This window comes from Cryptotermes secundus, unplaced genomic scaffold, assembly GCF_002891405.2.
Source record: "Cryptotermes secundus unplaced genomic scaffold, Csec_1.0 scaffold143, whole genome shotgun sequence".
NCBI lineage: Eukaryota > Metazoa > Arthropoda > Insecta > Blattodea > Kalotermitidae > Cryptotermes > Cryptotermes secundus.
The window spans coordinates 1,051,117-1,067,198 of record NW_019741301.1 but is presented as its reverse complement, the minus strand read 5'-3'; the positions used below and the strand labels follow the sequence as shown (position 1 = coordinate 1,067,198).

The following is a 16,082-nucleotide window of genomic DNA, read 5'->3' as shown; positions in this document are numbered from 1 at the left end:
CCCCCCCGTCACGCCGCAACACAAAGAGACCGTGAGAACCGGTCTGCTTTTACCGTTCTCACGGTCTCTTTGCTTGCAGATTTCTTATATATTTTTCTTCTACCCTGAAGATGGAGGCGATACGTTCCTCCGAAACGTCGGTTAACACCACAGATACACGGTGCCAAATCCCAGAAGACTGCTTTCTTCATAGTCACCGCCGTGAAAGCCTCAAATCTTATATAACATTCTTGTTGATTTCCACATTACAAATCACTCCACACCAAGTCTTCTCATGCTATTTCCAATAGTCTTTACTCTGTAACAGCTCCACAATGGCTATTCTTCTTAAATATCTTCACTAGACGTTTTCTGGTAACTAATTTAGCAAAGGAGATTCTTCCGCTTCCGTTGTCCGCTGATTAACATTCCACAGCTGAACCCTCAACTCAACTGAATGGCTGTAGCGCTGATTTTCTTCAAGATAACTCCTCGACAAGGACCCCTTGGAAAACACCGTCTTCTGTTGTCGAGAATATATGTTTATTGGTCCGTTACCTAGCAATGGATATATGCGAACCACATAGAAGACATCTCTCGCGACACTGGTTCTATTGTTGCATGCGCGTATTTCGGGCTTTGCCTAGAAATGGGTCTATATGTCATATTACTTCTTCATATTCTAAAATTTTTATATTATTACATTATACAGGTATATAAAATTATTGGGGAGCACGCGGTAGCTTAATGGTTAAGGCACTATGCTACAAGTTGGAAGGTCGCGGGTTCAAATACCGATGAAGTCATTGGATTTCTTTCAATTGACCTAATCCTTCCGGCCGCACTATGGCCCTGGGGTTCACTCAGCCTCTAACAGAAATGAGTACCAGGCCGGCGCGTAAGGTTGACAACCGATTGTCTAGATAATGTGGGACCCTCAACATCTCACAACCCTATGGGCCTTCATGGTCCTGTCAAAGGGATAGCTTTACTTTTACTTTTTATTTTTATATAAAATTATTTTAAGATGATTTTGTGTTATTTTACGACAATGTTAGTGCATGCTAACGTCGAATGGTAGTTTGATGGATTAAATTGAAAGTCAGAATTAATGGGCTTTGTCCATCGTTTGGTATTTTGAAAACTATAGAATGAAACGTCTCGGAAACTCGATCTGTTTCCGTCCAGCTACCGAAATGCTGTGTTTCTTAGAATGTCGATATCAAGAAAAGTAGCAGCAGGGTACCTCAATGTTCCGTCTACAGTCTATATATAAATGATGTCTCCGTTAGATTTGTAACTAATCTTGCCATGTTCGCGGAAGATACGTGTATTTACGCGACAGAGAATTATGAACGTCGTTCTCTGAAAACTGCAGCGCAGCCTTGCTGCAGTGAAGTCGTGATGTGAACGCGGGAACATAAGGATCAATTAAAGGAAAATTCAGGCAGTGTTTTTCTCCAGACATTCCCCTTGTAAATAACGTTATCTTTGTGTAACTTTCAGCAGGAAAATGACGTGGATACACCATATCGAAAGAAGTGCGCATGTGCATAAGGACTTATTCTCTGTTCAAAAGTGGACAATTAAGTAAAGGTTAAAAGGTAGAGTTGTCACTGTGTTCAACGAATTAAACACTACGCCATGAAGGCGCATTGGGGGTCGTGACTGAATAGATCCACGTTTAAGTACAAATATTATTTGCTTTACAAAGCTCTGATTAGCTGGTTTCCCACCGCGGCGGCCCGGGTTCAATCCCTGGTCTGGTCTAGTGGGATTTATGGTGGACAAAGTGGCGCTAGGGCGGATTATCTCCAAGTACTTTGGTTTCCCCTGCCAATCTTCATTCCACCAAATTCTCCATCATCATAATCACCCGGGGAACGTTACAGTAGGCCAACCAGTGGCCGGCGTGCCGAGTGAATCCAGTTGGACTCCACCCTCCACTAAGCGAATTTAAAAAAAAAGCTGTGATTACGTAAGTTATGACTTACGCCTCTTCCACCTGGGAGTACGCGGCTGACGCTCACTTCTTGAAATTACAGCGCCTGTAGAACAGAGCACTCCCCACTTTTGGAAATCTTGACAGGTGGACACCAGTCCGCGAAATGCATTTGGCCTTCAGAATTCCTTACGTGCATGACTTTATAACTAAATTACACAGGACACATGCAGAAGTAATCATAAACAGTGCAAATCCAAATATATGTGGTACTGAGCAAGGAGAAGCCACGCGTAGGAAGTATAAGACACGGCGGTCAGACCCACGACCGTTAGCTTACTGACAGCAGTTTCAGAGTAGTTGCATAATTTAAGGCATAACCTGCTGCACAAGTCCGCATTGACAGGGAACCACTGTGTACCTTGTATAAATGTTACTTGGTGTAGTGCAGTGAGAAAGCATGCATAGAGCCCATAGTGACCTGGACGCCATGACAGTGTTGATATACTCGTGCTGAAACTACGCTGTAACAAATATAGCGCCTACATAGAAAGGCCAATCCCTCTCTCGTCGAAGAGGAGGCCCTATTTCGAAACACGTAATTTTCATGGAGAGAATAAAAATCTTGATCAAGATTCTCGAGGAGACTGAAGCCAGGAATGACTGTGCTGGCGAAGACCAGCAGCAATTTAACCTCTGCCGTTAATTTGGCCAGTTGCCATTGTGATCTATTTGCAGTTTAGTGTTATCTGTGAGATAGTCGTCATCCAGCTAGGGCATGAGCACTGAAGTTGAAGAATCTCTATTGCTAGGAGCCGTTACCTAACCGTAGTTTGCTTGTTTATCGAGTCGTTAACACTGAACGCACATTTTTTAAGTAGTAATGTCACAATATGTTTTCCATATAATGAACTTTTAAAGAACATTAATGTAATTTTGAACATTTTACTGTGTAACAAGCCTAGAGGAATTAATTAATTTTTCAATTAGTTTCGCAGTTAGTTGTGCAATGGAGGGAGACATATGTGGAAAATGCTACGTTTATTACATTATACATTTTCAGTCTCCCTGATTATAGGTACATAATGAGTACAGTGCCATATTACAAACAGTATTACTGATTACACTTCAATCCTTCTTGACTGAAAATTGGAGACAGGTGACGTCAGAGAACTTCAAAACAAAGAAATAAAATTTAATTTAAGCCGCGTTATTTGCATTTTAAATGAGAGGATTTTATCCCCTGACGAACTCACATTTCTTGTATAATTCTGCATTCAAAATCAAGACGTTCCCGATAAGGATTACATAGTTATATCGCGTGAAAATGCATGAAGCTCATCTGTTAGCAGTTTGGGACGCAAGTGCAAAAACTTCATTACCATAAATTTCAGTATGGATCATTAGACGGAGCTAGGAAACAACCTCGGGATAATTTGCACCCCTCCCCCATCTTCAGCTCCTGATTCTTGATTCGATTAGACCATCACAGTTGGAGCCAAATGAGGAGACAGGTTACGGCATCAGTAGCCAAAGATCGGGCCGCAAGCCGAAGTTGGTCCACGAGAAGATTTTATTCTCTTAACTTAAGGAGTAATTGCTGAACAATCATCTTAAAACGCTAACAACATTCAGTTCATATTGTCACGTACTTATGTTCGTAAACATTTCTGATATAAAAACGTCACGTGTTCGGTGTTCCGTGACTAATAATAACGGGTTCTGGGTTGGTTGATTGGACGTCTATTGCAATTACAATCAATTATACCAGCTCACAATATACGACTGTCTAAGACTCGCTCTATTCCTTGCTGGACTATGAGTGTTTTCCCTTCTACGTGACTGACTTGGTTCTGATTTGCGGATCGGTCACTTCTTCAGCTTCCGCTGTCCGCCGGTTAACACTCCACAGCTGAACACTGAACATCTGAATTCTCTTTAAACTGAATTATTGGACTAAACTATCCTGAACTGAACTCAAGTCAACTCCGGAACTCAAGTCTCGAATAAGTTACATATCCGTTTTTAAACTTCGTGACGAACCGAATATAGAACACCATAGCAAAGAGTGCCTCTATTATATTCTCTGTTTATCCGCTGCTACGAAACGTGCCTAGCGACTGGCTACCCGGCAATGGAAGTCTTTCCAATGTTGAGAGCGCAATCTCGGAAATGTGTTTACCGAACCGTTGTCTAGCAATGGTTTATTTCGGCTTTCAGGCGTCACATCACAATATTTTAGTTATAAAACACAGACTGCAGCGTTTACTCACAGAAATCTCACTCTGCAGAATTAAAATGTTTGCATACTTCAAGGAAATGCAGTATTTAAGAATTCTGTTGCATTAGTACCATGAGTTTTTATCGTGCTTTCCTGAGATAGGCTTATGCGATCTTCATGTGTCTGCGAATCGTCTTTTGCTCCCCATTTAGCTTTTGAATTCCTGAACCACTTTTTATGAAACTGGGTTTTATATCATGGCACCTGAGCCTATGTCAACTGCATTCCTCATCAATATCAGCCATCAATGCATGTGTCTATATATGTATCCCTCTTACCGTTGCTAGGTAACGTCTCGATAAACACGTTTTCGCGGCAATCAATAGATGCAACAATAGAAGAACTGCATGAAGCGTGTACCTGTGTATCCTTTCATCGTCTCTAGGTAAGAACTCAGTAAATACGTTCTCGCGGTAACGAAGAATTGTTGAAGGCATCGTTTTCTGTGCTTTCCTTGTAATGTAAGGTAAACCTGTCCCTGTGCTTAATTAATTAAGTAAAACGCAATAAAGGCGTATAGGGGAGTGAATGTATAAATCCACATTTTCTTGGCTTCGGCACTAGTTGGAGGTGAGTGGTCAGCTTCACGACCCTGCCGCTTTACCCCCGGTACCCATTGGATATGAGTCTGGATGGCCCCCAGAACCGGTATAGACGATATGGAGAAGAGAAAATTATTATCCTACCGGGACTCGAACTACGACTCCTCGGTCGTCCAGCCCCGTAGGAAGTCGCTAGTACCGACTGCGCTACCCCGGCTCACCGCAGTCCTTGTATGAAATGAAAGAGACGATTAGTTCTCCCCAGAACTTCTTGTTAATATTTTATATGTCATATTTTACTAAATTTTTCGTTAAAATGTCATTAAAAATATGTTCAGTAAATTGTTGGATCACGTTGATCTGCGCGTATTGCATTAGGCGCCAATATGTGGGTATTACATACATTATGTCAGCCTGCTTGTGTACCCTACATACATTTTCTTTTTCTTGGCACCACAGGCCCAGTGGGCCTTGGCCTACCTCCATGAACTTCTCCGTTCACTTCGGTTTTTCTAGAGCTTACACATACGGTAGGACTCCTTGGGCGGGTGATCAGCTCGTCGCAAGGCCTCTACGTGTACACACACCAACTAAACATCCATGACCTGAGTGAGATTCGAACCCACGATCCCGGTTTCCAAGCGAGCGAAGACAGTACATGCCACCATAATAATGCAACCAGCTCACTGACAGTTGGCATCCACACCCACAAGCCACCGCAACCTATAATTAGGGCCTAACGGTACCTACTTGGAAGCAAGCCATGGGATTGTCCTCACATTTGCCTCAAATGGACCGGGAGACGCACGATAAAGCTGTCAGGATTGCAGACGTCACTGCCGAGGTTTGAATCGATGACTTCACGAGTAAGAGTGTGGAGAGTTATCGCTACGCTGACACGCATGGTACCTAATTCAGTATGATTATTCAAATTTACTTCGAGTACCAAATGATTTGAAAAACAGTGCCATTCCCTCTCTTTGTCTGTTAATCGGTTAGTTGTCGTAAGTTAATTAACGACATTTTCAGCATCGAGTCCGTATGTCAGAATGATAGGTAAATGGAACAGGATTTTGAAGGAGGCTGTTGTGGTCCAATGTAAGTGCTCTCCCCTCATTTGCATGGGGGACGGAGGAAAACAATGAAAATCCCAGTCAGTATAGCCTGTTTCCCCCCACATAGATTCGATGGTAACATATCCGGAATAGAAGTCTCTATACTATTCTGTTTGGTCCATTGACGTATTTGTAGGTTCTGTACGGTAAAGCTATCACTGTAACAGGCCGTGGAAGCACATAGGATTGTGAGACGTCGAGTCTGCCACATTTTCTAGACAGCCGTTTCACAGACGGCGTTGTGGTTAACAGCCTTACGCTTATGGTATGGGTATCTGTGATCTATTGGTCAAAGTTCCTGGCCACAGATCGTAGTGGGTCTAGAACGGAGTCTACTAATCCTCGTGAGGATAATTGAGGAGCTATTTTAATGGAAAAGTACCGGCTCCGGTCTAGAACACCGAGATTAACGGCCGTGGGGAACGTTGCTCTGACCACGTGACACCTTCTATCGGCAAAAGTTAGCACTAACTTCGCCGACAAGCGGCGGGCGCTCGGTCGGTACATTTCGCTTGCGGACTACGGGCTACGGAGTATATGTTTTTGTTTTTTATGAGTATAAAGTAATTAGTATCGAGGTTTATAATGTTCCTCCCGAAAGAAAGCCCGACTGTTGCCCAAGCTTTAAATTTTCAATTCCTTGCTCCGTAATCCATAAACACGATCTCTCAGAGATCGGATTGTCATGCCGGTAATGCTCTGAGCTCGTATTCAGGAGGTTTTCGGTTCGAATCTCAGTTGAGATACCACCTATTTCGACTGATGTTCTCGTGGCTTTCCTCAGTCTCTCCAGGTAAGTACCGATATATTTTCTCTAAGAGACCACTACCATTTCGTTTTAAATCCTTTCATTTTTTCCATCACCCAGTCCACCGCCACACGCGATAACGTCCAGTTACAGCACCCATAAGACAACGTGGTCTGAAGGACATACTGAGAAGAAATATTAGCATAGAACATGTGGTCTTGTTTGCTTCTATGGGTCACATTCGCCACTCAGTCAATAGTCTGTCACATGTATGAGTGACTGTAGACGGAGTTCGGATTGGCAATTGGATTTACTGAAAAATTTTCAGGTCGTAACTACTGTACAATTAACCATAGCGCTATCTCTAGTTCACTGCAATAGACATTAGGTCTTCTCGGTCTGCTATGTCTTCACTAGTCGTTGTCTGGTAACGGTTTCCAACTGCGGACGTTCCTCTTCCTCTGAGTTCCCGAACTGTCTCCGACCTCAGCTACCAGCTTCTAAAAGTAACAGCTCACAAGGATTGAACCACAGTAGTCCTTTAACTAACGCACCCACCAACCAACTCGCTCCACTCCACTCTACTCACTAATTGTTCTGCTTATAACATCTAGCAATGGACCACACACAAAACACCGTTTCTCGTTAGCTTTATTTATTGATGCTTGCGAAGCCATCGGCGCGGACCGCGCAGAAACACCGTTTTCCAACCAGTCCTTTGGCGTGTGTTAGGAATCGGTTACCTAGTAACGGGCGTTGTTTTCAGAGTCATTACTTAGCAACGGATCTACATGCTACAATACCATAGCATGGAATGGTACGTTGATTGATGATATGGAATTAATGTAGAAGGAAGCGGTCGTGGCCTAATCTAGGTACTATCTCGGAATTTTTCTGGAGCGAATGAGGCATACTCTAAATCCGTAATTATCGCCCGTTTCACCGGCCGGTATTCGAACCGAACACCTCCCGAATACAAGTCTGGAACGTAACCACTATGCAAACTAAACCGGTTGGTACAGCATTTTATCAAATACCGGCAACTGAGGTCAGTTAAATTTCGTCCGGGGTCACCGGCTATTTTTACTTAGGTTCTTCGTTGGTTTCCTCAGTGTGCTCAGGTAAATGCTAGGCTAGTGGCACTCTTTAGACCACTGTAACTTCCTTTCACTTCCTTATCAATTCGTCATTCATCTGAACGTTGAACGCTATGAAGTCCTGTCCCACTGATTGTCGTTAAACAAGCTTGGCCTACGTAATGTTCCGTTAAGATCCATTTAACGTAACGGTGAAGGTGGTGTTTGAATGATCATTTCCAGGTTTTCTTTACCGAAAAACCTAGTTTTATTTTCCGCCACTCCACATCTAACACCGTGCTGTGACATACAAGAGACCTGCAGTATCTCTTTACATAATACCAGTCTCTCGGCGTCGCTTTGCAGATCCAGGACTCAATTCTAGTACACTATACAAAACCGCTTAAGGTTTTAATCCACGTGCATGTCCTTTTGTTACTCCTGCAGCAAGACTCGGTCAGCGACAACAGCGCCGCTTACCTGAAAAAGTTGACGGCCGGTGTGTGTACGTCAAGCTATTGGCTAGAAACTCAAGCAGTAATGAGAGTTATATCTGACCTGAACGTAACTCGTGCGGTGTTCCCATGTCACATAGTACATAAACTACACTCCCCCTGTGAGCTTTAAATGTAGAACGCGGAAATAAATAGCAATCGCATGTCATGTTTCGGCTTCTAGATCTATGTTTTTGAAACGTATCATCGCAAGATGAAATTACTATATTTCTTGGCATTTTCGAGAACAAATATTCTAAAGTCACTGGTGGGAGCAGCAGAAAGCACTTACTTAAAGAGTACTGCGGCGTGCCGCCAAGAAGGACGGAATATCTGAATAAGAGGGGGGCGTCTGTTGCTAGACAACGGCTTGTTAAAACACGTGGCTGGGACAGCTAACTGGAACAGACCATTGCTGAACAACGCTCGGTAAACATTAGCCAAAAGCAGGAATAGTGTAGCCAGACAAGGAATTATTCATTCTGTTAGGCAACCGTTCATGCACGTTTCCGAGACAAAGCATACCTAACAGGCGTTACTACGGAAATGAAAACCAGGACTAGTGCAGTTCCCGCGGCAACGAATACACTAGCTACCGGTGCATAGAACACACGAAACGAAACCCTGGATCAAGGTGTCTTCTAGGGTGTCCAACTGACGAATGTAACATATAAAATAGAACAGAGCGGAAACAGAACAGAGACGAACGGAGCAGAGCTGAGAGTAGAAGAAACCAGCTCAGCTAAGAACCAGAAGACGACAGAATAGTCAAGTTGCATTGTCTGGAAGCAGTTTTTAACAACTTATCCAATAAATAACTACATCTAATTGAGAACCCATTAACTTCCTGTCCCGTTACCAAGGTACATGACAGTACACACAAAAAGTTTGGAAATCAAATGATATTTCATTAAGAATAAAACTAAAAATCAGCTTCATTATACGGACGTGAGACATGGCGAGTCACCCACGAAATATGAAGAAAATTACAAAGTTTTGTAAATCGACGTCTCCGTATAATATAAAAGGTGAGATGGCCAGTTGAAAGTAGCAAATATAGAACTATGGAAACAGACAAATGAAATAAAAATGGAACTGGCTCGGCCATACTTCTCGAAAGGAAAACGCAACTGAGGAGGAGGCTATGGAGTGGAACCCACAAGGACAAAGGAAAAGAGGAAGGCCGAAGGAGGGATGGCAGAAAACGATACTACAGGAAGCCTTGGCAGCTGGGAAGACATGGAGAGAAATTAAACAACTCAGCAAGAACCGCGTGAGATGGCGACATTTTGTTAATGGTCTGTGCTTCACTGAGAGCTAAAGAACGATGATACATAGTACATCTTACAGCCATTTTTTTCATGTTAATTGACAGAATCAATAAATAAGGAACCTGTCACACTAGCCGAGCGATCCAAGGCATGTACTCTCTTCTCTCGCTCGGAAGCCAGAATCGTGGTTTCGAATCGCACACAAGGCATGGTTGTTTGGTAAATGTTTATTCTGTGTTTGTGTTGTCCTGTGTTTAGGTAGAGGCGTTGCGACGAGCTGATCACCCGTCTAAGGAGTCCTACCGTCTGTAAAACGATAATGAAACTGAGAAATTAGAGGCCAGGGCCCAAGGGGGCTGTACAGCCAGTGACAAGAATCAATAAGTTGTGTGTGTGAAATGCAGCGATGTATATAATGACAGTGATAAGATATATAGCATGTGAAACGTAATTATTTCGACAGCACCTTGATTATTTTGAAGAAGAGATCTTGCGGTATTTGTCTGAAGAATGTATCTTCTGCAGTAAAAAAAGTAAAAAGTAAAGCTATCTCTGTACCAGGCCTTGAAGGCCCATAGGGTTGTGAGACGTTGAGGGTCCCACATTGTATAGACAATCGGCTCAAAGATGGCGCTAAGGTTGTCAGCCCTACGCTCCGGTCGCCCGGGAAAATTATTTAATTAATTCCTGGTACTCATTTCTGTTAGAGGCTGAATAAACCCCAGGGTCTAGTGCGGCTGGAAGGATTAGGTCAACTGAAAAAATCCAATTACCTCATCGGGAATTGAACCCGCGACCTTCCGGCTTGTAGCATAGCTCCTCAACCACTACGCTGTCGCGTGCCCCCATCTTCTGCAGTAGTCCAGGATTTTATTCAGGTTATACACTAAATGATTCACATGAGTTCTGACAGCTAAAATGGCTTGTGCTGTGTATGCCTGTTAATGCCTATTTTGCGGATAGAGGGCGTCACGTGGTCAGCACAACGAATCCCCAAGACCGTTAATTCTGGTTTCCTAGACCGGAGCCGCTATTTCCTTGAAATAGATCCTCAGTTATCCTCATGAGACTGGGTGGTCAATGTAGTCAACACAGAAATTTATATTCCTTAGTTTCTTTGTTTTTCCATTATTTTTTCGGGCCCCTGTAGTTCATATAGGGCAGGGGTCTCCAAACTTTTCGAAACGCGAGCCACATTAGGTAATTCAGCACTTTCAACGGGCCGGATAAAATGAGTAATTAATAACTCTAGGTATATGAGTTTTATTGAAAGCACAGAATTTCATAAACTAAATACAAAGTACGTGAGAATAAATTATCGTGTATTAATGACAACAGACAGTAGCAGCAAATGCTCATATTTTCATCACAAATTATAATAAAACAATTAATGTGAATGATGGAACTCTTTTTGCATTCTTAAAATCTGATTGAATTGAGGTTCAAATTTTGAAACGCTAATCACAAGTAGCGACTTTAAATGTTCATCGGATAAATTTGCCCTGTATTTCGACTTGATGTACTTCATCTGGGAGAAAGTTTCTTCACACAGATATGTCGTCCCAAAAATGGAGATAAATTTACAAGCAAATTTCTTTGAATTTGGAAATTGCTCAGACTTCAGAAATTTATAAAATTCGATTAAATTTCCTTCCTTGTATTTGTCTTTAATATGATAATTTTCCTGAAGCAATAATTTCCATTTGAATTTGAATTGTCACATCTGCAGCATCATAGTCAAACGGATTTTGAAACAATCTAATTTCCTGAGCACTGGCATCCAAATCAGCAAATCGCTTCCGAAATTGTTCTTTCAAATCTAAAATTTGTCCACCACAAATCCCACTTGACCAGACCCGCGATCGAACCCGGGCCGCCGCGGTGGGAAGCCAGCGACTAACCGCTTGAGCTATGGCGCGGCCTTTTGTAGTTTCTTAATCATACCGACGGACGGTAAGACTCCTTTGGCGTGGGATCAGCCGGCCGCAAGGCCACTACCTACACACAAGATAACACAGAGTAAACGCAGTGGGATTCGAATCCACAATCCTAATGTTTGAGCGGGCGAAGACAATTCATGTCTTATATCACGCGACCATTGTGATCGGCGCCAGGTCAATCACGTTGTCAAAATTTTATCTTTAGACACCTTATCTCAAAGAGGCGACTCTCTGCTTTTCATTTTCATGATCATTTTACAGACGGTAGGACTTCCTGAACGGGTGATCAGCCTGGAGCAAGGCCTCTACTTAAGCACAGGACAACACAATCACTGAATAAACACATACACATACCAAACATCCATGCCTTGTGTGGGACTCGAACCCACGATCCAGGCTTCCGCGCGAAGGAAGACAGTTCATGCCTTAGACCGCTTGGCTACCGTGACCGGCGTTTTGTTTCTTTCATGCCTCTAAATAAGTTAAAACAGTTTGATTTGTTTCATTCTGGTCCGTCACACTAACAATTACAAATTCGACCTCATAATACATCATCAGAACACGCCCATATTGACGTCACAATCACTACAAGCATAAATTCATGTGACACAACACACTTCTGAACAGTGAAAACAACACAGCAGCCACGAGCAAAGCCTGGACGATATAAAGGTAGGACATAACATATCCTCAAACATATATATAAATTATATATATAGAGTGTATTAACATTGAAACAGTAAAATACCCATAATATATTTGCATAACCTCCACATCAAGAGAGCCAGGTGGCACATTATCTGCCCCATATAAGAGGGACGATGGGAGGACGAACACGAGCCTGCATGGTTCACGAATTTTAATCATTGACAATCCAAAAAAAAATTTAATTAGCATCAAGAAGTTTTATACAATTTTTTAAAGACTTTACATTCCCAGGAAACTGTTGTGTTTGTGAAATGTTCTATTTCGTATACTATGTATTGTAGTATATAAGTGTACGTACTTTACGTCTAAACAAATTATGTGATGGTGGTTTCCTATTTGTAGTGATGTTTGCCCTCTGAAGGTGGTCCACAGAGACCGAAACATGTAAGGGTGTTAAGTTTTCATGTAGTAAAAAACTTACAGGTCATATTGGACGGAGTGATTTATATTTGTAAGTTAAAACAGTATGTTAAAAATCTTTTGATGTCCTGAAATATCTTTGCATTGTTATTTCATCATCTTATATTTTATTAGTTAATAACTTTTTCACCATGGACGGAAAAAAATGTTTTTTCGCATCGTGTTTATAGTTTGGATCTCCCACGGCTAGTCTGACTCTGTTGCGCACTTGTCATCACCTTCAATCACTTTCTTTCGTGAAAAATTCAGCTTGGGAATAAACAAAGCTTAGCCACAACTCTGTTTCAGTGTTTAAACACTTTTGTCGGTTTGTTTCTGACATGAACAATACTTCAATAGAGGGAGGATTCCTTTTTGAGTAGCTGTGGGACTGGCGGCTCCTAAAGTAGGGCTCAGTTCTGTATAGTTAGTGTGTTCGTCTGTTTTATTTTGTACTTATAAACTTTTCCCCTTTCAATAAACCGATATGGAATTGTGGGGTTTCTCATTCAGCAGAGTCTACTGCATCTCTGCTTCGTTCACAACGAGTATTGAATCAATATAAACACGTTCTCTGGCAGGAAATGACTAAATCTTAATCTTACGTTGGCTGCACTGCAACTGATATGATCGTTCAGAATAGCAGAAAACCAGGAAATGAATAAATCCAGAGATTATGAGTAGAGTGATAGGGCCAATTTGTTTTACTCTCATTTTAATGGATGACATTTTTATCTATCAGTCTTACTACATGACGTCAGATCATAGGAGATAGTACGTTTCCTAGTAAATGCCATGAGAATATCATATCTTACATTTCATATGAAGAGAACAATGTTCTGGATTGTAAATCTGCGTAGTTTGATAGAATTTCACGGAAATTTTGGAGGAACTTATCACATCCTTCTTCAGGTTCCAAAAGTAACCCAAGCCAGATGCGAACAGGAAGGACGAGGCCGTGTGGACTTCAGTGCGACCCCAATACGTTCCAGACGAGACGATAATACCGTTCATATTACCACCTTCAAACTCAGCCTCTATTAGAAATGAGTACCAGAAATATTCCTCAGGGTAAAGGGAGGCCGGCCGACGCGTAAGGCTGAAAATCTCAAAGCCATCTGTGAGCCGACTGTCCAGAAAATTTGAGAACCTCGACGTCTCACAAACCTACGGTATTCTCCGCAGCCCGTTACAGGGATACCTTTAGTTTTACCGCCGTCAAAATCGAAAATCCTACATTCAATTAGAAAATTATGATCTTCTGGTTTGTAATGCCATGTACTTCGGAAGAAATTCGCCGACGTTTCGGCAGATAATATCGAGTTGATATCGGGGTCCATGAATAAGAGCTGTAGGAAACCAGGAAGAAACACTCAGCAATGCGAACTTCTGCCGAAGTACACGTCGTTACAACTCAGAAAATATCGGCCAATGGGCATACAACCTTAATAAAAAAAATCCCCTAGACGTAAAAGTGGGGCCTTATACTTCCACTGATCATAGTGTGGCTTAAAGCCCACAGTGCCGTATATTACAGGGATTAAAATCTAAAATATAATAAACAGCACTATCACGGGCATGAGTGTGATTATATACGGGGTTCGGATTGGTAATTGGATTTATTGCACACTTACAGATCGTAATTACAAGTAATTACAGCGTTATCGCTAATTCACTTGCTTTACAATTCACTACAGCACGTACTACGACTTTTTAGTCTGCTTTATCTCCACCGGTTGTCGCCTGGTAACGGCTTCAAACACCGTAGCTTCCTCAACTTCCGTGTTCACGTCCTTACTGGTCGGCGACTGTCTCAATAAAGGGTATACAAGTCCAGCTTATAACACGTCGGTACAGACCGCACAGAAATCCCTTTTCCCAACAGTTCTATTGTAGCAACCCGTACCTGTCGCACTGACCGCGTAGAGAACACCGTTTTTCCAGTTCTTCCATTGGGGCATGCTACGAATCTCTTGCGACAAGACCTTTATTTACAGAATCATTACTTAACAACGGGTCTACATGCTACCATACTGTCATGTATGCGGAGTTTATGTGACTAATAATAAAGGGTTCTGGATTCGATGATTGGAGTTACTGGCGATTCTTTGCAGTTACAATCAGTTATGACAGATCGCAGTGAATGACACCCTAAGACTCGTTCCATTCCTTACTGGATCACGAGCGTCTTCTCTTCCATTGTGATGAATGATGACCAAAGAATTCCTGCTCACACCTTGAACTCCCTTACGAGTCTGAGTCTTATATTACGACCGACTGTCAGTTAGTCGGTCTCTCTTGGAATAAAGAGCCCATATGGGGCTTAACGACCAGATTTTAATTACTCTCTGGCAGTTTTGGGGTTCTTTGTGTGGGGCGCTCTCTCTGACGAGAGGACGGTCTATCATTTACAATTGCTGCTGGTCCTCGCCAGCGCAGTCATTCTCGGGTCCGAGTCTCGTGAGATTCGCGACCTTATTTTAATCTCTCAGATTTGAGGCTTCCCTTTTCGTCGCCTCCTACAACTAGCAGGGCTAAGGTGGAGGTATTCAATCCCGCCTCCACACGGGATAAAAGAATGTCGACTCATTTCTGACTTCCAGGCGGTCGCAATATAGGTCACCATCTCAAATAATCCCTCTGTTATTCTGTGATATCCGTTGCCTAGCAAATGTACATCCGTTTCTGTTCTTATTCCAGCTTTCAGGGGTTCTATATTATATGAATATGAATTTGAGCAATTTAGTGGAGATCAGGACTAGGCAGTTGAACTCCAGTACCCCAACCTGGAAATTTTAATGAACATAATAAGCATTCATTCATCAAGCTAGGTAGTGTCCACTGCAGTCCACTTGTAACGACTGATATGTTGCATTGTCTTGAGACATTGTTAAGTGGAGTTCCATTAGACATGTAGGGATAACAGACAGGTTTCGAACGCAGGTACCTGAGGAACGTCAGTGTTGAAGGCGACTTTGGGAAACCGAACGTGGAGTTCACTCAAGATGGCGTTCTGAAGGCTGCAGAGCTCAAGATTATGAACCTTAGACCTGGAGTCAGAAAAGAGCTCGTCTGGGAAGAGGTAAGTCAATTTTTTCATAGCTTTGTCTGAAATATGTAGCCTTGTATGGTCACGTTCAGCCCTATAAATGCCACGTATTGAACTTTTCGGCGTTTTCAAAACTTGTATATGTGACAGCATGTGACATCTGTTAGCATTTTATCACAACTACGTGCTCAAGGAAAGTTTGCAGGGTTTTTTTTTATCTTTATATTTTATGTTCTTGGAGAGTTTTTATATCGTATGGTATTTTCACGTGTAAAAAGACTAGCTCTGTAAACTCTAAAACGCCTGATTGATACCGTATAGAATAAATCTGGTGTCTTTGGGAAAGCACAAGTATGTAGTGCCCATGTATTAACTAGTATTCACTGATTCCTTAAAACAGAGACCGTGAGAAGCTAATACGCTCAGCTACTTGAGAATTATGGAGGGCACGCGGTAGCGTAGTTGGTTGAGGCACTATGCTACAAGCCGGAAGGTCCCGGGTTCAAGTCCCGATGAGGTCATTGGCTTTTTTTTTCAA

General features: G+C 42.3%; 1 protein-coding gene across 7 annotated transcripts in view; it reads left to right on the top strand.

Moving 5' to 3' along the window:
• Window positions 1-16,082, top strand: part of LOC111872690 (glutamate receptor ionotropic, NMDA 2B) — a 567,290-nt gene that overhangs the window by 328,457 nt on the left and 222,751 nt on the right. For all 7 annotated transcript variants that reach the window (XM_033754794.1, XM_033754795.1, XM_033754793.1 and 4 more), the window contains one exon: window positions 15,439-15,577. In XM_033754794.1, coding sequence (XP_033610685.1) covers window positions 15,439-15,577 — 139 coding nt within the window. The remainder of the gene's footprint in view (window positions 1-15,438; window positions 15,578-16,082) is intronic.